This window comes from Macaca nemestrina, chromosome 13, assembly GCF_043159975.1.
Source record: "Macaca nemestrina isolate mMacNem1 chromosome 13, mMacNem.hap1, whole genome shotgun sequence".
NCBI lineage: Eukaryota > Metazoa > Chordata > Mammalia > Primates > Cercopithecidae > Macaca > Macaca nemestrina.
In genome coordinates this window covers 20636855-20657460 of record NC_092137.1, presented here as the reverse complement: position 1 = coordinate 20657460, position 20606 = coordinate 20636855, and the positions used below count along the sequence as shown (strand labels likewise).

General features: G+C 54.6%; 1 protein-coding gene across 2 annotated transcripts; it reads right to left on the bottom strand.

Moving 5' to 3' along the window:
- Positions 1 to 1208: 1208 nt before the first annotated feature.
- On the bottom strand, positions 1209 to 14551 carry LOC105479863 (growth differentiation factor 7). 2 transcript variants are annotated; one of them, XR_011611545.1, is made up of 3 exons: positions 14050 to 14551; positions 4957 to 11198; positions 1209 to 4380 (listed from the first exon to the last, which is right to left on the bottom strand). XR_011611545.1 is itself a non-coding variant. In XM_011738188.2 (2 exons), the coding sequence occupies exons 1-2, from the start codon at positions 14429 to 14431 to the stop codon at positions 10234 to 10236; spliced, it is 1347 nt and encodes a 448-aa protein (XP_011736490.2). In that variant the 5' UTR covers positions 14432 to 14551; the 3' UTR covers positions 1209 to 10233. The 2 variants fall into 2 exon arrangements, 1 of the variants encoding a protein (XP_011736490.2); XM_011738188.2 differs by having other exon boundaries at positions 1209 to 11198.
- Positions 14552 to 20606: the final 6055 nt, after the last annotated feature.

Genomic DNA, 20606 nt, shown 5'->3' with positions numbered 1-20606 from the left:
TACCAGGAAATCACATCTCAGGGCTTCTTCATCTTAAAACTGACACATCAGTGGGAGTGCAGACATGGACACTTGCTCTTTCATCCCTTAAGTGTTTCCCCAGCAGAGCTGTGCACAACTGGGTCAGATAGATTCAAGGATGTCTGAATCCTTGCAGACTGTTTGTGTCTGGCACTGGGGGACTGCAAGGAAGCAAGGCCACTATCCCTTGTGTCCCATTCATCTTGTCTGATACGGCTGCAACTGTTACTTCCATTCTTCTACAATTAGAAAACCTCTGGAGTTTGGGTATTAGCAACTACCAAATATGTAGTTTATTATTTGTTGAGCACTAACCCCGCGCAGCACCCCAAATGGGAATTACAGCAACAATACACGACTGTGCTCTGGGATAATCGAGCATTTTCATTTTGTGTTGCATTCCTCAAACATTCTGGCAAAGGGGCCTGTGCTGACCTCCCCACACAGGGATAGATTTCCTTGCTGCGTAAGTCTATGGGAAAATTCCTCTTCCCTGGGATGAGAATGTGACCCTGTGACTGGGCGCCCATTACAGTCATGGGGCGCGGTGCACCTGCAGGGTCTCCCTCCCTCACAGAGGGACTAGAATCCCGCCTCTGCAAATCCACCCAGCTCAGGCTCTGCAGAACATCTGGGCTTCCTCCTACTACTGGCCACTGCGAAGGGCTGCGCACCTGCATGTGATTAGGACTCGGCAAACACCCACAGCCTACAGGGCTGCATGCTGGTGGCACATCGCAGTGGACAAGTTTCTCTCCAGATCATTGTCCCTTCTGAGCAGATAGTCACAGGGTTCCTAGGGCACAAGAACACATGCATCCATGACCACGTTGGGCACCACCATCAATGGAACAGCAGTTGGAGGCATCTCTGCCTTGGCCTGCTTGGAAATGAGCAGGCATCAGAGGCAGATCCAGGACCTGACAGGACCAGGGAAGGAGTGGAGAAGTCAGTCTTAGCCGCCTTTACCATTAGTCATGGACAGGCCTTTTAGATGTGCTCTTATCAGTGTCTGGGAAATTAGATAAAATTTTAAATGCCATCCCCGACTTTCCTTTCTCTCTGTGACTACTACTCTACTGAATGTGTACTCTAACCACAGAATGCTGTGGTAGGTCAAATGGAGACTGAAAAATAAGAAAATGAAAAAAGATGCTTATAAACAAAGCATGACAAGACCTTCCAGCTTTCAATGACATGGTTGTAGAACTTACACATTTATTTTACCTGCCAAATGAGTTAGTTGAAAGGGGAACACAATTTTTCTTCCAAAGGAAGAGACTCCTTTATTTAGTAATATGAAATGGAGTAGTGAAAAGCAAGCAGGCTTTCTTGATCTTTCACCAGAAAGTCACATGACCATAGGAACCTGCATTAACAAACTGTGGCCTATTGGATTAACCATGAACATGGGCTGCCATCACTGACGAAAAGGTGGGTCACTCCAGCAGGCTCCATATCCCAAAAGAGGTAATCCTGGTAACAAGTCACTAATAAGGCTAAGTCCTTGTCAACTTCCTACAGTTGCTGCTCTGTCGTTGGTCTTCTCCCAGAAATATTTAAGGAACACATTAAATAGATTTCTCCTTCATCTGTAGGCAAAAGTCAGGTGCAAGAGCTGGGATAGCAACAGATGCTGTGTGGTTGATCCTGTCCTGCTGCATCCTTCGTGGTGTCACCGAGCACGGGCTTTTGTACTTGTCTCGAAGAGTACTGGGCAAAAAAGGCCCTGTCAGATTTGCTGTAGGACCTTATTGGGTTCTGTGAAGTATGTAATTGGCCTTGCAGAGGAAGCGGCTTCCAAGGGACTTTATGCCTTGGGATTTCAGAGACTTAACTGTGCAGCCTCCAGGAGGGGAGGGCTCATGCTTTCTGGAGTGCGACAGGTCCCGCAGCAGCCTGAGATGTATAAACACAGAAAACCTGTCCACTCAAACTGCATTTGGAATGAGAGCACTCACTCTACACATTATCATGCTCACTTCCCAAAGAGAAAATGTTTTCCACTGCATTTTGGCCTCCCTTCCTGAACCCAGGCTTGATGTTTTTTACCTTGCTGTGCAGTGACTTCATGCCATGTGAGGCTGTGTGCAGCAGCATCCTATGCAGTTTCGTACCAGTCACCAAGACCCAGGGTGCGGCCCCCCATGCCAGAGGGCCCCAGCCTTACACCTGATCTGACGACACAGGAGAATGATCGCAGGGAATGATCGGCACAAAGGCAAGTAGAGCCAGGCCTGCTATGTCACTCCCACTGTTAAAATGCAGTCAGTCCTAATGCCTCAATAGCTGGCCGCTATTCTATTAATGAGTTGAGGACTACAGTAACACAGAAAGGCTGAGTCACAAAAGCTGAAAATGTTTTCCTTTAGAGACCAGTCATGAGCGGTTTTATGAATCAAATATTTAATCAACTTATCTGTACAAAATATTAAAATGGTTAATGAAGAGTATACAAGCACGTTTAACAAATATATACTGCTATATAATAAGAAAAATAGAGATTGCTGTTTTACATGTCATTTACATTTCACTATGTACAATCTATTTAAATTTGAGAATACATATACACATAGGTTTCTACCAGCCCTGGGAGGGCTCCCTGCTAACTGGCCTGGGCATCGGCAACACCTCACGACGTCAGCTTGCGTTGCCCAAATAAACACCCAGGCCAGGCAGCAAGGAGACAGCCCAGCCTGCAAGCCTCGGAGTTCTGCTCTGGCTACACCAGCAGGAAGAATGCTGACGAAGGAGATTTCAGTTTGCCTTAAATGAGTTTTTAATGTCCCCCCACACCCCAATCTCATTACTCCCAAGCCAAGAAAAAGTGGGTGTCACTGCAAAGCGGAAGGACTTCTATCCCCTCACCAAAATAATTATTTTTGTCTTTCGCTGCTGAGGAAATGGTGTGTTGAGCCTTGATGGCATTACCAGCACTTTGAGTTTTACCATTTCCTTAAAATCACGGTACTGGAATCAGATGAAATTTGCTTTTTAAGCTGCAGGCCACTCGTCACGTGCAGAATTCTGCTGCCCACCCAAGGCCTACTTAAACAGCATCATTTTGTAAGCTGGTACAGGAACTCTGCAACAACCTTCAGAGAAATGATCTGCTGCTTTATTTGTATGCAAAAAGAAAAAGACTTTGTCCAAACTTTTCAGAACCCCTATTGTCATCTGCTGAAAGGGCAAGTTGTAGTTAGCATGTTAATCCTTGTAAAAAATGCATTAACTTTTCATTTAGGGTGAAATGCTTCTAGCTAAAAGACCGAAAGTGACTCAATTATGATTCTTTGTCAAAGAAAACATAAAAGCTGTTTGCATTACAGTGTAAAGTGAAATACAAAAATAAAATTATTCTAAGGATGCTCATGTTTAATCCATGATTTATCCAAGGCAGAGAATGCCAGAGAATGCCTCTCTTGAGAGTCTCTGTTCCTGGCTTAGAACACGTGAGTATTTCCCCGCCAGAAAACACATTTTATCCTGAGCTTTCTTTCTCACTGAACTGCGTCATCATTTTTTAAACAGAATGCTAGAGGGCTGACTTTGAGTCTGACAGGCCCTGACCCAGGAAATGAGCCCTGCTTGTGGGCATCCCCTTCCTCAAGCCAGCCTACTCACCCCAAGCCCAGCTGCTGCTGCCCCAGGCGAGGGGAGGATGCAGGACACATGTGCATTGTCTGGCCTTGGCAGCCCTCAGTCACTCAGAGATAAAAAGGTGCAGGCAAGGGGAGGCCCTCAGCCCCACCTGGTCACTGCTTTTTGGACTCATTCACCAAAAAATCCAGGCATGGGCTGCCCATGGCCCATGAGAGATCTCCCCAGGATGACCTGTGAGTACTGAAAAACAGAGAAAAGGTGTGTGCAGTTGCACCAGCTCACCAGCTTCAGTGCTGTCCCTTCCCATCTTGCAGCTCAGGAAATGTCCTCGAGGGAAGTTTAGCCCCGTGTACTTCGGATTAGTTCCTGTCTCCTAATTCAGCAGGATGCCTGTGAACTAACCTTACTCGGAAGTCTCGCTTTGGTCAGCCATGGTTCTAGATTCTGGCAGCCAAAGGTCTGGGCAGGAGCTAGATGCAGAACTGGGTGTGGCTGTTGCCACTGCTGGTCAGATGGAGCAGTGCAGGTATTCTGCAGAGAAGACAGCTACGTACCCACCTCCTGCCGGGCCAAATCTCCAGCCTTCACTACGTGGCACTCCTGTTGGCCCACAACACAAAAGGTCATGAAACAGGAATGCAGATGCAAAGCAGCTGGCCACGCCCTGGCAGCTCTGTACCACTCTGCCGGAAGTGGCCTGGGTGTGACAGTCAGAAGCTTCTCCTTGTTGTTCTAGACAGTTTATCTCAGCATCCCCTGACATAGAAAAGGGATTAAAAGTTTCTGTAATACAGCTTCTACCAGGTGGCCCCCTCTGGAGTGAAGCATTTCTAAACTAGCAGAAGGAAGTTCATCTGACAAAAAAAGTGAAACGGTACTTCTTATATCGTCACCGAGCTGTCCTGCCAACAAATTCACCTGACTGTACAGAAACACGTCTCTCCGGAAGTTTCTGTGACTGCTGCAGCCCCCCTGCCATTGTCAGGGAAATGTGTGAGAGAAACCAGCCCTTTCTGTTGTCACAGACACATGCGCACCATGCACAGATGCTAGAAGGGGCCTGCAAGCTCTGCACAGGAGGAGGAAGTGGACCGCCGCATGCTGCTCTGCTGCTCTAAGGGCGTATTTTTGCTTTTTCAGCAACTGTGAGCATAACTTGAAACTCGGTCTGATTTTTCAGTGACTTCACACCCATTTTTCAATGACCACCCATCCTGGGTTGCTCTGCTGTAATTGCTCCTGCCACTATGAAGCACCAGCCCAAACTTTGCCCAGCCAAAGGCCTGTCGCCAAGTTGCAGGCCACAAGCCAAGCTCTGGTTAAGGTGGGTACCTGCAGGTGATGGGCAGACAGCACCCATGAATGATGATCAGAGCTCATGTGGCAACTTCTGGGCCCTCAGTCACCCCTCTGATTCACTAGGCCAACTCTCAACCCTCTCCCTGCAGTCTGTGTCCACCAGGCGTCTCCTCAGGCTAGGACGCTGGCCCTCCTGAAAAAAAAAAAAAAAAAAAAAATAGGCTTCTTTCACTACAGCCTCACTCTGAGTTACTATTTGTGATGTACTAAGCTGTGCACACAGATTAAAGCCCATAAAAGCACAGAGGGAGGAAGACAGCTCTGCTCCAGTCTATATAGTCAGGAGGTTCCAGGTACAAGATGCCAAGCTGTCTGAAAACTTAGAAATAAACATCTTTTTCAGTCCTCCCTTCTGGTGCTTCTTTATGTTAACCTCTCCCACCATTTTCCAGATCATAAAAAGGAAGAGAGAGAGAAGCTCGTCTGATGCTACCCCAGGGTCACTCTCCTGGGAAGCTGCAAGGGGACCTCAGAGCCAGACATGGGCATGGTGGTGAGGAGGGGGTGGGGACCCAAGGAGTCCATTCTGGGACAGTCCTGCCTGCCTCGTCCAGGGCTTCTGGGACAGTCCCAGGTCCCTGTCTGGGTGACCAACCAGGCAGAGCCTTGCCTTTCCTCTTCTGCCTGCAGAGGCCCTGGCAGCAGGTAGAGCCCTTCCCAGCACTAGCTCTCTCAGACAGTCTCAGCTTGAGTGTGGCTGTACCCACCCCACTGAGCACAGGAGGAACTGCAGCTGGGTGGGCAGTGCCCTCAGCCAGCTCCTGGCTCTGGGTAGCTGAACCCCACCCTCAAGGTGCGGGCCTTCCCCGCACCTCCCTCAGCCCAGGGGAATTCAAAGCACATCCATGAGGCATCTACTGAGGACAGGAGTAAAATGGACACACACACACACACACACACACACACACACGCGCGCACAGGCAAGAGCTGCGAAACCTGTAAGACATGGCTCTGGGACTGGGATTGGGAGAGGACCTTCTCCAGGAGCCGTCACATTTGCTCTGCCTTCAAGCTGTCTGAGTGGGTTTTAGGGCAAGGTAAAATCCTAGAACCTTGGAACTGGAGAGGGCATCATTTTACAGGACAGAAGATGAAGCTCCAGCAGGGAGGTGACTGCCCATAACTAGCCTCAGACCTCTCTCAGGAGACGCCCTGTGGTGCCCTGGCCCAAATGGCCTCCCCTGAGGCGGGCGCAGGCCATGCCGTGGGAGCAGCTGCCTCTGGGCACTCGGAAGCCCACAGTGGGCTCTGACTCTGGTGCAGCTCAGATATACCATCCCCCAGAGGGATCTAGTTACTTTCCACTCGCCCAAAGTTTGGCTGTTGGGTTCGCTGGGCAGCTTCCTCTCTTCTCTTCCCTTCCCAATCCAGACACTTTCTGAGGGGCAAGCGCAGGCCCAAGCTCCCTCTGCTAGACTGCCGCTTTCAGAGCCTTGCTCCCTCCAGCTCACTGCGCGATCTGACTCAGGCCTCTTGGCCTATGGCCCACTGAGGGCCAGGGGGAGGTCTGTCTCCCTGAGATGACAGGTTCTCATGAGAATCAGCGAGGCCCAGTGGTTCTGTGCACCCAGAGGCAGCCGCAGGACACTCTCTTCCTGCCACTGGATTTCCTGGAGACCAGACTCAAGCACAGGAAGAGGCTGACCTTATCTCTGCACTAGCTGCTTTTGGAAAGAACGTCATTTTTCTCCCTGCTCTAAGAAGAAAATCAGTCTACAAATCCTAGTTGTTTTCTGCTGTGGGTTTAAATGAAATTGACAACAGCATATACAATGTGTAGGGACTGAATTACACTCCGTCCTGTTCCATCCACGGGATTATCGGTATTCTCTTCAGTACCCAAGGTGAGGCGCCCACTCCTGCCGACATCATGAGAGCTGCCAGGAGAAGAGACTGCCCTGGGCCTCGTGGAGTCTGGATTCTCCTATCACAAAATCCACACCTCATATTGTTGCCAGGAGGGTACGGTGAAGGGGAGCATGGATACAATGACTTAGCACAGCTCCAGCCTGACTTCCCCAAGCTAAGACGGCAAAGCCTGCCACCTTCTCTGGAAGACCCAGCGCAGCTGCTTGGAAAGTCAGGATTCAACAAAGCAAGTGTGTTTGGGCATCAGTGGAAATGCCCGCCTGCCAGTGTGGGTGATCCTCCTTAACACGAAAGCCTTGGCTTCAAGCAGCAGTGACCAGACTATCTTCGTGTTTGACAGACCCAGCACCAGCCCCCCTTGGGCCCCAGCTGGCCTGCCCCGAGCTCACTACCCGGAAATCATGGTTCAAATCATGTCAACTAGTAGTGCACAATTCTCCCAACGAAATGGAAAATTCTGTTTACTTTAGGAGGGAGACTTTGGTGACCTCAGATTGGGGTTGAGGGGATAGCCTTTACTCACAGTCTTGACATGCTTTCTCTCTGCCTGTCAGTTCTCCCATCCATAGTGACTGGAGATTCCAGCTGGGGGTTGCAACAGAGAAGCTGAGTTCATGCCAGTCACCCAGGCCTGTCCCCCACTACCTAGAAGACAGAGAGCTCAGGGTGCTACTACCAACTGTGTTGGCAGAACGCTTTTCTCCACATCTTGGCAATGCTAGTTAAACCACATCTTAGCAGCAAAAAGCCGTCTGTCCCACGTGTTGGCCCTTTGTTGTCATTTTTACAAAGTGAAATGGATCCTCTGCATTCACCTAGTGAATGGACTGAGATGCCAGAGGGTTGGGCAGAGTGGCCCCTGGGGGCTTCACCTGCTCCAGAGAAATCTGGGAAGCATTCCTTTTATCCAGTAAACAAAGAGCACACTGAGGGTATGGGGCCATGGAAGGAACGGTCATTGTCCAAGGACAACACCCCTCCCCCTGGTGCCACCTGAACTCAAGATGCAGGAAGGTACCTACTTCCCACACCACTCACAACACATCTCGTTAGAAGGAGGTCATCAGAAGGAATGAGGGGAAATTGACAGTTCTTTTCCCTACCATAAAAAAGCCAGGCTAAAGACATTTCTGCCCAAAAAATTGTTTTTCCTAGTCACTAAAAAACTATCAAAATGTTTGCTTTTATCCAAAGATATTAAATACCCTAGACTTTCTTCAAAATAACATTTAACTGCACTTTGTCATTAACTTCCTTTCTAAACCTTCTAATACTACAACTTTTAACACTTTAGTGCTATATTTTTTACATAATTCTTCATTATGACAAGCTTCGTTTAGAAAACGAGAGTGAGGTGTCTCTGGCAAAATCCACAAATTTAGGGACAATCTTTGCCCAGTCACTAAAGTAAGGTGGAATTGTACCAGCGCAGCCACTTTGGGATATTTTTAAAATTTTTAACCTGAAGACACTGTTCATTTTCTGGTTATTTATAGCTACTCATACAGCCACAGAATATAAATTCACATAGTAGGAAGGGGGACATCTTAATTTTAAGAGTAACACGTGCTTTTTTTTTTTCTTTTGGGAGAATTTTACAGGATGAAAACCGATTGCTTCAGGTGGGGCCCATAAGTAAATTAGCTGTATCTAAATCCTAAGTCTGTCTTCTCTCTCTCAAGAGTGTAATCACTGAGAATCAAAATGTGTATGAACTGTCCTGCATCCAACACAGGGTGGAATTAATGCTCCCCAGGACTCTGAAGGGGAAAGTCCTGCACATCACACAGATGCACTGGGAGGGCTGCGGGGCTATTCTAAGAAGCCCTCACCCCAGACAGGTGGAGTCCAACTAGTTTCCCTCTCCCAGCCTACTGACAAAAAGCCACAAAGGATTCCCAGGCATAAACAAATCAAACCAAACAGTGAAGGCTGAATGTCCGAACTCACTTTTACATGCCTAGAAAATCCTCCCATCGATAAGACTCTTCGGGGCAAAATCTGGCAACTGGGGGATAGGCTTCCACCTCTGCTCCCCCACACCAAGGCCCTGCCCTTCCAAGGGCACATCAGCCAAGCCAAGGAGCTGATGAGGGGAAGGGGCAGACCTTCCCCCTGCTCTAAAGATCTGGGTTGTGAGTTGAAGTCTGACAAAAGCACTTTTGTGTGGCTTCACTTCCCGTTACTATCGCACTGCCAAAAACTACAGCAACAACATAGCGAATGCAGGTAAAAAGCAGAGGCCGACTTACTTGATAACTAGCACAAGCCCGGGTCGGCCCCTGGGAGCTTGCACCTACGTGGCAGAGTCCTCGGCTGGAGTGGGACCCAGGACACCTCCCTGCCTCTCAAGCCCTGAGAGCCTCTTCCCCGGCTTCTTAGGAAAACCTCCTGGCAGGTCTCTAGGAAAAGCAGTAGCTCCCCTCCCCATTCCCACCTTCCCCATTCCGGGCCATTGCACTAACTTCCTCCTAAGCCACCCAAAGCATGGGTACCATCTCCCCCTGACCAGCTGGGGAGCTTCTGAACTTCGCAGATCCTATCCCACCCCAATATCCTGTTAGATCAGACTCAGCCGTTTCAACCCCTCCCCCATTTCACTTCCCCACAAAAAGAAAAATATCCTTTCCACTTTCCAGAACATTTCCAATTGGAATTGATTTAAAAAAAAAAAAAAAAAAAAGGCGGGGGGGGGGGGCGGTACCGACCTTTGCACAAATCTGGGAAGATCCACAACACCTTCTTTCAGACAAAACTTCCCTTTCAAAAATGAAGCAGGGGCACGTTAAATTTTAAAAGTTAAAAAAGAAAAAAAAAAGATGCTTTTTGCAACAGTTCCAGAGTAAACGGCCCCATGCAACACAAACCCTCGGAAAGGGCATTACAGCCTTGCAGTGGATCACGGAGTGCACCACGCAGCGCTCAGCCACCCAGGGAAGCGATGCCCCCACGTCGGGCCAGAGACAAGAAGGGGTGAGATAAAACATGCTCGAGTACCCCTTTGGTTCTCCCACTCTGGAGCTTCCAATTTCCTAACCCGTTTCTATCTGATTTTCGTGCCTGTTACTGCAACATAAGCACAAACACCTTCCTCTCCCCAAATGGAGGCAGTAGGCGCCACGGTTATCTGTTTGCAAAATACACAAGGCTCTGACATTCGGTACCGGCAGGGCATCTCTTCCCAAGGCTTTCACATGCTGTCCCCAGTAAATGTGTGTGTGACTGCACGAGTGTGTGTCAGTGTGAACGTGTGCTCTCCCTCCTCCGAGAGGGCGCTGGGTCACATCGGACTTGCACCCACGCTCGGTGACAGGCTGGCCCTCTGCTGCTCATCAGCTGGGGGTCCTCGGCCGCGCGGCTGCCCCGTCCCCGGCCCGCGCGCTACCTGCAGCCGCAGGCCTCCACCACCATGTCCTCGTATTGCTTGTAGACAACATTGTTGGCGGCGTCGATGTAGAGGATGCTGATGGGGCTGAGGCGCGCGGGCACACAGCAGGAGGCCGGCGCCGCGTCTGGCGCCATGGAGTTGAGCAGCGTCTGAATGATTGCGTGGTTGGTGGGCTCGAGGTGCGAGCGCAGAGGGAAGTCGCAAACGCCCTCGCAGTGGTACGCTTCGTAGTCTAGCGGCGCAATGATCCAGTCGTCCCAGCCGAGCTCCTTGAAGTCCACGTGCAGCGGCTTACGGCTGCAGCGGCTCCGGCCCCTGCGTCCGTGGCCCCGGCCCGCGCCCCCGCCGCTGCCTTGCGCTGTCCGCGTCCCGGCCAAAGCCGTCCTCCTCCGTCTGCGGCCCGCAGTGACTGCCCTTGGCGACCCGGTGCCGGTTCCTGGGTCTGGCGGCGACTGTGCCGCCAGAGCGGCCCCGAGTGCGCGGGCCTGGGCGCGCATCTCCCGGAACAAGCTCTCCTTCCTCTGCGTGCGGGAGGAGACGACTAGCAGCGCGCGCTCCTCTGGCGCAGAGCCCCCTCCGCCCGGCCAGCCGAAGCCCAAACGCCGCAGTGCCAAAGGGCTCCGCACAGGGCCTGTCACTGCGCGAAGCAAGAGGCAGAACGCGCGGGGGGGGCGCGGTTCACGACGGTGGCGCCTCATGGCGTCCGCCACGTCGAACACCTCCCATCGCTGACCGACCAGGGGCTCAGCTGCCCGCGAGTACAGCAGGCGTGGCGCTCGGGCGGCGCCTGGGCACGTGGACAGCAGCAGCAGCGGCGGCGGGGAAGTCGAGCTGCCTGGGCCCGGCTCTGGAGATCCCCGGCGCAGCACGCGCAGCTCTGCACCCACCACCTCGTCTGCGTCGTTAAGGCTGGACACGTCGAACAGGAAGCTCTGGCCTGTTTCGGCTGCAGATTCGTCTGCGAGGGACCGGCAGGGACAGAGAGAAAGAGCTGAGTAAGAGCGAATACTGCACACTGTCGGCGCGGGGCCTCCTAACAGCAAATGACCCAGCTGCCCTCGATATGGGAGCGAGGCCTGTTGGAGCCAGCGCCCAACCCCGCGTCTCTGCCCCAGCCTGAACGCTGCCAGCCTGGCCCAGAGCAGCAGACGCCTTCGCCCAGGCTATCGGAACCGGGCTTTGGTTTAGGAAGCCAAAAGTCCCATCACCCCAACAACCCACATCACTGCATATCCCTGAGCCGCGGTACCAGGAGCGCACCCCTACACCCAAGACCAGGACTGAAGGTGGCTACAGTTCCGCGGCCTGACCCAGAGCCATGGATTTGCGGGGCCAGAATCCAAGATCAGTGTTCCGGTGGTGAAAAGAAGTCGTGCGCCCACTCCTGAGGTCCTGGGCCTTAAGGAGACTTATCGTTATTGCCCTGCTGATCCCCCAGGAGAGCCGAAAGTCCCGGCTGTGCGAAAACGGAAAATTCTTGTCTCCTGAAAACTCTTCCGCTACCACTGTTCCCCCAACCCAGCCTGGACATCACCGCTGGCCACGGTCTCCCATGCAGGCTGGAGATCGGCGATTCGTCCAGGAGAATTCGTCTGCACGGCCACAAAAACCCTCTAGTCCAACCTCGCTCTGCCGAAGGGGAACCGAGGCCTAGGCAGGGGCCAGACTCGCCCAAGGTCTCAGGTCTTACAGCAATGGGAGCTGCTGCTCGCGACTGCAATCCCAAACGCACCTCCTCTTGGTGCTCCCGCGGCCTCCGAAAGAGGGGGAAAGGCGGCAAAGGAACCTCCCGGAGGGGTGCGGGGCATCCCCGAATGACCGGCATCCCCGAATGACCTTGCTGCAGTGAGGGCAGCGTCCCGAATGAGGTCTCGCTTCCAGGAGCCGCCTGTCTGTCCCTTCGCGAGCTCATTCTTCCCTCCGTAGTGACTTATCTCGGGCTTAGGGGTTTTATTTCCAGTGTGGACACTCTTTTTTTTTTTTCCTCTTTGGGCTCAGAAAAAAAAAAAAAAAATTTAAAATTCCACCACGCAGCAGATAAGGAGCTCCCTTTGAAGGAGGTCATATGGTTTCGTTTTGCCCCTAAACTCGGAGAGACTGTGCAGACTCCCCCCACCACTGGGGATTTGCTCACCAGCCACGAATGTCAGGCCCTGAGGTCTTGGTTCTGTCCTTGTCAATGGCTTCTGGGGACCTCAAGCATCCCTGCTCCAAGTTGAGACTCAGGGTGGAGAGGGAGGCTGGAGAAGCACACTTGGGGCCACACAAGGAGCACTTTCTCTGGGATTCCCTGCAGATCCTCTGCCTCTCCCTGTTCACCAGCCCTGCCACTCCATTTCCCCCAAGAGGGAGGAGGGAGAGGAGGCCTCTCAGGCTCAACCAGCCAAGCTGAGCTCCCCAGAAAGGATTTATCTCCTATCTGAGACCATGGTAGAACTAGCTCAACCTTAAGAAGACTCTGGTGCTTGTGCCCGCTTAGAGCCCAGCACACCCCCTTCTGCAGCCTGGGAGCCTACAGGGCACCCTTCAGTCTAGAGTATTCCCTGTCCCTGTGCACCAGAACTAGGGCTTCCTGTAAGTATCCCAGCATCCAGCCCAGGGACCACGTCAGGCCGTCAGAGAAGCCTTGATAGTTCTAACCGAACCATAGGGCCATTTGGAGATTGAGTACCAGGATGTCCAGGTACCCAAAATAAAGCAGTCTGTGCTAGGCACTGGGCATGTGCTGGCGGGGATGGATGACCTGGTCACTGCAAGGCCTCTGCCTGCCTTCCCAGGCTAGGATCTGAGGTGTACTGACTCAGTGGCTCCCAAGCAGGGAGCCTCAGCCCCACCCGCTCACTTCCCAACCCTATTCGCCTTTCTTTCCCTCCTGCCCTCCATGCTGGGTCTCTGGCTGGATAGAATTAAAGCCGAAATTACTTGCATTTCCGCCTGAAATTAGTTAAATTTTCTCTATCTGTCTGCTTTAGTGATTTCAATGGAGATTAATAAAATCCAGATGACATACAGCAGCGACAGCACAGCCTCACCTACATCCTACCTTTGGAAGGCCCAGGGCAGAACAAGGTGGGGTGCTTGTCTAAGAGAGGCCTGCATTCCTGCAGGGTCCCCAGCAGGCCTCTCCTCCCCGCACCACCAGAATCCTTGACCTCTGGTTCTCCCAGGAGCCCAGCACCAGACACAGGCACCCATAGCTACACACGTCACACACATACAAGCCATGACCACCCAAACCAACCTGCTGAGCGGGGCACTCCTCATACCTGGTGATGCCACCAGCCTCTCCAGGGCGATTTACTTTAGTCTGATACCTGCCTCTGCCCTAGTTTTCCCTGGGCTTCCCCCAATTTGTGTGGCCTCCAGGAGGCTGGAAGCTGCAGAAATTGCTGCAAGGAAACAGCCATCACCCTTCACCACTGTGCAGTCTCCTCTCGGTGTGACTCCAGGGAACACAACTCTTGCCCTCCTTTCTTCTCCGAGGGCTCTAAGCCCGAGGCCACTCCAGACCCTTCCCCAAGAAGCGAATCTTAGCCTCTGCCTGCCGCCTCGAGAGTGACCCGCCGGCTTGCAAGGCCAGGGCGACCTGGGAGAGGGACCAGTCAGCCCTCCGGGACCGGGCCCCGGGAGCTGCCGCGACTCTCGCCGCAGTCCAGGTGCAGCGGTCTGGAAAGTGTCGGTCTCGGCGAAGTTTCTATCACCTGAGGGTGGGCCACGGCCCCAAATGTAACGGAGAGGCGGCACGGCTGCGGGGCTGGTCTCAGCCCAGGACCTGACTGGATGGGCGGGCACATAAGAGGTGTAAGTACCTTGGGTCGCCTGGTCTGTGAAGCCGGTGATCGTGTCCGCGCGACCATGGCCCGAGGCGGAGACAGCGGCTGCCCGGGCCGGAGCCCTCCCGGCCAGGCTCCGGTAAAGCGACATCATGAAGTGGTGCGGCACCACCGAGCCGTTCCTGAAGCCGGAGCCCGCGGCGCGGCGCGGGGCGCGGGCCCGGGAAACCGCGGCGGCCGGGACAGCCGCGGCGCCCGCAGCCTGGGCAAGAGTCCGCCCGCCGCCGCCGCCGCCCCCCGGGCTCCGGACCGGCCCAGCCCCCGCCGCTCGTAGCACGGCGGCCGCTTCCAGCCCGTCGCGGGGGCGGCAGGCGCTCAGCAGCCAGAGGCACAGCGCGGCGGCGGCACTCAGGTCCATGGGCTCCGTGGGCCGGGCGGGCGGGCGGCGCGGGCTCCGTGGCTCCGGGAAGTCCCCCGGCGCCTTTTGAACATAGTGTTTAATAATGGGGGAAGTGTGCGCGGCCAGCCGCGGCCCCCCCTACTGGCCCACCCCACCCCCGCCCAACGCCCGGAGCAGCGCCCCCTGCTGAAAGCTCGGGCGACCGCGATGCGCCCCCCACCAGGGCCTAGAGTGGAGACCAGGGCCGGAGCCTCCCCCTACTACCGCAGCGCTTCGCCCCCACCCTCGCCAAGCGAGTGTCACCGGCCCCAGCCTCCCGACACGCCCGGGTGCCCCGCCTCCCCTCCCCGCGGCAGGGCGACCCCCCTCCACCCGCGCGGAGCCCAAGACCAACGCGCACTCCTTGGTTCCAGGCTTGGGGCACCGCGCGTACCCGCCTAGCTTCCTCCCTACTCCCCCACAGAGAAACACCCGCCCCTCCCCGCTCTGGTTCCCAGTGTCAGGGACGGAGCGGCAGAGGTGGGACCGCAGAAGGGCTCGCCCTCCAGACCGCTTCGCGCCGCGTCCCGGTGGCCGCGCAAGAGGCCACAGGATGCGCCCGGCGGCCGCAAAGGCGCGTTTCGGATCGCGGGTCGGCGGTTCCCCACTTAGCCACAGCCCCCAAAGGATCTCAGCGGGCGGCCAGAGCAGGGGAGGGGGCCGGTAGGGGAGGAAGGGGGGGCGAGGGGCTGAAAGGGCAGGCCGGAAAGAGACGGCTGGACGCGGACGGCCCGTCGGGAAAGCAAGGTTTGGGCGCGGAAGTTGCGCTTCAGCGGGAGCCAAGCTCTAGAAGGAGCTCGGAATGAGGACGGCAGCCCCGGGTGATGTGGGATCTCGCGCGGGAGTGCGCTGAGAGTTTGGCTGTGCGTCCAACTGGCGACCTTCCGCCCGCCTTCGGGGTGAGGGCAGCAGCTAACGGAAACCAGCTACCGGCTTTGTCCGTGAGCGGCCAGGATCCCGGAGAGCGGACGGCGCAGAGCCCCGGGATGGTGCCCCCGAGCTTCTTCCCTCGCCGCGGTGATGGCGCGGGGCCCGGGGTGGATGGCGGGGACGCCCGGCAGCTGCGAGGCCCCGGGGCGCACTCGCGCGGGCGGCAGAGCACTTTGCTCCGCGGCTGGCAGGACAGGTTGCGGAGGCCAAGTCTCAGGGGAACGCGCCGGAAGGGAGGGTTATCGGCTCTGCTCCGCCGGCAGCCTGGACATCCCCCTAGATCGGAAACTTTCAGCAGATCGAAGGCCTGGGCCAAACGAACTGCCGGAGAAGGACAGGCGGGTCCTTTTCCTTTAAAATTGCATTTGCTGCAGAACTCAAAATCTAGACCGGGTGGGCACGTCGTGATCACCTTGAGCGGGTGATCAGCTTCAAAGCAAGGTCGCTCGCCGAATCCAAAGCCGCGTGGGTCCCGACGCCCGCCTGGCTGCGCTGCGCTGGGACCCACAGAGAGGCCCGGCCTATGGAGTTCCTGGGCCAACTCCGGCCCAGGCTCCCCAGTTCCCCTACTCCGCTGCTTCGTCCCAAACGAACTCCTCGGCCATCGCCCTCTCGGCCACCGCGGAGACGCGGCGCCTTTTCAGCTTGGGGCTTTGAGCCGCATAACACTAGAGAACGTTTGCGGGTGGGAGAGAGAGGCCTAGTGAAGTTCAGTCCTCGCAGACCCCAAGGTCGATGGATGCCAAGGAGAAAGGCCTGACATTGCCGGGAAGGGCAGACCCTCAGGCCAGGGTCAGCGCTGCCGGCGCTGAGGGACTTCTCGTAGCAGGAACCTGGGGGATCTGGGATGACCGAGCTTGGATAGTCCACCCTGCCTTTGGGACTGGGGTTGGAGAGTCGGTGACAAACACCGCCGCCCCCACCCTGCCAGCCCCCCGTCTCTCCCTGACGCGATGCTGGGTACTACTATGTTACTTGGCTCCTTTCCCCCTGCAGCCATGCGCCCTCGGCTAAGATTTGTGCAAAGGCGCGGGGAGTCCTGGGTGACAGCAAGTCGCTTGCCTTGTCTTGGCTTCAGTTTACCCGGCTGTGTAGAGCAGAGAGCGGAGGGGTCCTAGCACATTCTTGGCACGGCCAGTTACAAATAAACGTTTGTTGATTACGTGACACCCCTGCCACGTTGGGGCTTAGGAATGAGGGATGGGTTGGAATCCCTGCACCTTGCTGTCCTTGTGGGAGTAGGCCACTTAACTTCTTGGAGACCGAATTTCCTCATCTATAAAATGAGCGGATTCTCAACTCATCCTGTGTGTGGCTGGCATAACAGGCCGGCACAGAGGAGGTGACGTAGTCTTGCCCCCCAACCACCAGTGTGTTCCCAGTGCCAGGGGTGATCATGGCAGAGAGAGAAGCAGCTTCTATGCACCTGGAGGGCTTTGGAGGACACAACCGGGGTGGGCTGATGCTGCTGGAGCCACTGTCCTCCCGCTGCGTGTGTTCCAACCCGGACTTCACTTATCCCACCTGTGCTGCTTGTTCTGTATAGTGAAGGCATAGTCATTCATTTATTTAGCCGTCCCTCCATTCATTTCTTCTTTGATGTAAATACTCATGGCCAGGTAGCCTTCCGTGCATTGTGTATTGAGCAATGCGCAGGGCAAGCACATGGAACTTTAGGATGGATGCAAGAGACAGCCAACAGGAAGCGCATAAATGCCCAGTGTGCTGTCCAGTGGTTCCGAGTAAAGTGATGGGCTGGGGGGCTCTGTGATCAGCGGAGGACACATTGGAGCAGGGCCCAGAAGGAGGAGGCAGAGAGGATGCGTGGGCCATGCCTGTCTCCCTTGCTCCCAGTAAATAATGATAGTGCCCATTCGTTATCTCTTGAATGCCAGGCACCTTGCCTGCTGCTCCACACACCTCATGCCATTTCATTCTCACAACTACTCTATGCTGTGAGATGGGTATTCTTCCCATTCTATAGAAAAGGAAAGTTGAGCTAAAGAATTCAACACCTTGTGTAGTGGCACCTGGGGAGTGGTAGAGCCTGGAGTCATCAACTGTCCTTGCTCAACCCTTGGCTTGGGGCTGGGGGATGGGAATGTGAGGGGCTTTGTTCTGCCGCCCTGCTCCCCAGACCCCGTGGAGAGGCAGAATATGCCTGCCTTTCCTCTCTGGCTTTCTAGAAAATTCTTGGCAAAGAAAGGACCTCTCCAATCCAGGTGAAGACTATGAAAGTGTTACCCAGGGGCCTCCTGCCTGCCACTGCTTGCAACTGGAAACGGAAAACACTTGCCATGGAAAATAGTCTGTCATACCAGCAGCAGGACCTGCCCATGACCCAGGTCTCCAGGTGCCCACCCAGTTGGGACTTCCTCTTGGGGGATGCGGGGATCTTAGGTCGATGGGCTGGGCAGGAGAGAGCTAGTGCACACAGCCTGGAGCCCTTGAAGCTGTGCGCCACATGCTAACTGCACTAAGAGCCTTAAGAATGAAAACCTCCTTCCTCTGTTGCCCCAGCCATCGCTGGAGAGCAGATGAGACCCAGAGGCAGATGTCAGGAGCAAAGGTCACAGGAGGTTGGGAGAAAACTGGGGTCTGAAAGCCCTAACTTTAGTTCTTCATCCATCTGATCACCCCCAAACCCCAGACCTCCAGGCTCCAGCTGAGTCCTCCTCAGAGAGAGAAGGTGAGATTGACTCCAACAGAGGAAGGAGGGAAAAAGCAGCCTGCTTGGGGCGATGTTTCACAACTTGGGGGGCAAGGAGGGGCAGTTCCCACATCCCCACCCCAGTTCCCACATCCTTACCCCAGAACACTTTGCTGCTCTTCCGCCCCTTGCAGAAGCTGTTTTTACTTTCTCTCAGCACCACATCCCTGACTCAGTCATTGAACCCAAGGAGCTGAAAATAACTTTTGGGTTATTATTTAAGCCAACTTGCCATGCATGCCTGAATCATAACAAACTGCTTCCTGGGCTGCGCTTGCATGCCTGCAGAGGTGGGGAACTCCCTATCCAAGGCAGCCTCTGATAGCTCTGAATGGGAGGAAGTTTTTTGTTTTTTGTTTTTTTTTTTTTTTTTTGAGACAGAGTCTCGCTCTGTCACCCAGGCTGGAGTGCAGTGGCCGGATCTCAGCTCACTGCAAGCTCCACCTCCCGGGTTTGCGCCATTCTCCTGCCTCAGCCTCCCGAGTAGCTGGGACTACAGGCGCCCGCCACCTTGCCCGGCTAGTTTTTTGTATTTTTTTTAGTAGAGACGGGGTTTCACCGTGTTAGCCAGGATGGTCTTGATCTCCTGACCTCGTGATCCGCCCGTCTCGGCCTCCCAAAGTGCTGGGATTACAGGCTTGAGCCACCGCGCCCGGCCAGGAGGAAGTTTTTTTTTGTTTTGTTTTGTTTTAAGAGATAGGGTCTCCCTCTGTGGCCCAGACCGAAGTGCAGTGGCAGAATCATGGCTCACGACAACTCAAATTCCTGGGCTCAAGTGATCTTCCTACCTCAGCCTCCCTAGTAGCTGGGACTGCAAGCACATGCCACCACACCCAGCTAATTTTACAAAATATTTTGTAGAGACGGGGTCTTGCTGTGTTGGCAAGGTGGCCTCAAAGGATCCTCTTGAGCCCAGACTCGGTCTCCCAAAGTTCTGGGATTGTATTTGTGCTTTCCTGCTCCTGCTTGTGAGGAAGTCCTGTCTGCTACTCCTAGGAGAGCCACATCTCTCGAAGGTACCTTTGCTGTGGGGAGTTTGCCTGTCATCTGGGAACACTGATACCACTTAGGGAGTTAGTCTTGGATCCCCCAGCTAGAGCCACGTTGAGGTGACTGTTAGGTATGGGAACTTGGGCAAGCCCCAGCTGTCACCTACTCAGCCTTGCCCAGGGTCTCCTGCCACACCGAGACACCTGGCCCCATGTCTGATGACAAGACAACTGAAAGATCCCTTAGAGGTGACCTACTTTACATTGTCCACATGCAGAAGCCAAGTCCCCAACAAGGGGGCGTGATCAGTAGCCTTCATTTGGCATCACAGCCATCTGCTATCCTGTGATCAGGGGCCTTTGTTCCCCATTGCAGCCCAGAGGGTCTTGACTCACCTCTGCTTAGGGCACCCTGTGGGTGCAGCATGATGAGGGTCAGCCTCTCCCCTCCCCTCTCCTCTGCTGGGGATGCTGGGTGCACTCATTTGGAACATAAAACTGATCATCCTGAGAGTCAAGAGATCTCAATTCAAATCGTGCCTATAACCTTGGACTGCAAGTTCCTCGCCCTTCCTGGCTTTAGACCCCAGATGTGCAGTGAGGCTGACAATCAGACGTCCACTGGATTTGCAGTGAAAGACAGGGAGAGTGTGAGATGGGTCCACTGCCTGGGACCCAGCCAGGAGCCTGTCCTCCGTCTGGACCCACCATAGCCTCTGGGCCTTTTGACTCACGGCTGGAGAAAGGGTTGGAGGTGAGGAGATAGGGCCCTGGGTTAGGTCTCCCAGGGAAGGCAAAGGACAGAAGTTGATGACAACAGCCTGCAGAGCCATCTACCCTCTCTGGGTCTGGTGATGCTGGACTCCTCTCAGTCCAGAGATCTGCTGCAAATGTCTCCCATAGAAAGACCTGGGACAGCGAGGTGGGAAGATTCCAACAGGCTCTGGCTCAGCCCCGTAGGATGCCCAGGGCTGGGCTTCCTGAAGCTAGAGGAATTTCCCAGGCTCGATTGGTGCTACCCGGCCCCAGGTTACTCAGAGCAACAGCTCTGGCATCCACACTGGGGTCAGCCACAGCTCTGGCCCCAGGCCGCTGGGCGTGGCCTGCCCCTGTGCCCCAGGCCACTGGGAGGGGGAGGAGAGGCAACAGAGAAGAAGGGAGAAAGGTAGCTTCTTTCCCAGAAGCCTTCCAAAAGGGACATCTCAGGGCCCTTTGGGTTTGGGACAAATCAGGGAGGGCTGGTGGACATTGCCATCTGCTGGTCACTTGTTGTAACAGTAGTGCAGTGTTGAGGAACTTCCTACCCACTGCGAGGGGAGGCTCAGGAACCAGTGCTCTGGGCCTCTGCAGGTGAACAAGCTCACCTGGGGCTGTAAGGTGTCCTGGGGGCAAGGACCATACGCTTCCATTGACTCAGGAAAAAGACTACAGTATAGGGTCATGGTAAAGACCTGGCTTCCAATCCACTTTTGCTGTGTTCGAGCTTTGCGACCCTAATTAATCTCTGTCATCTTCTGTCTCCTTG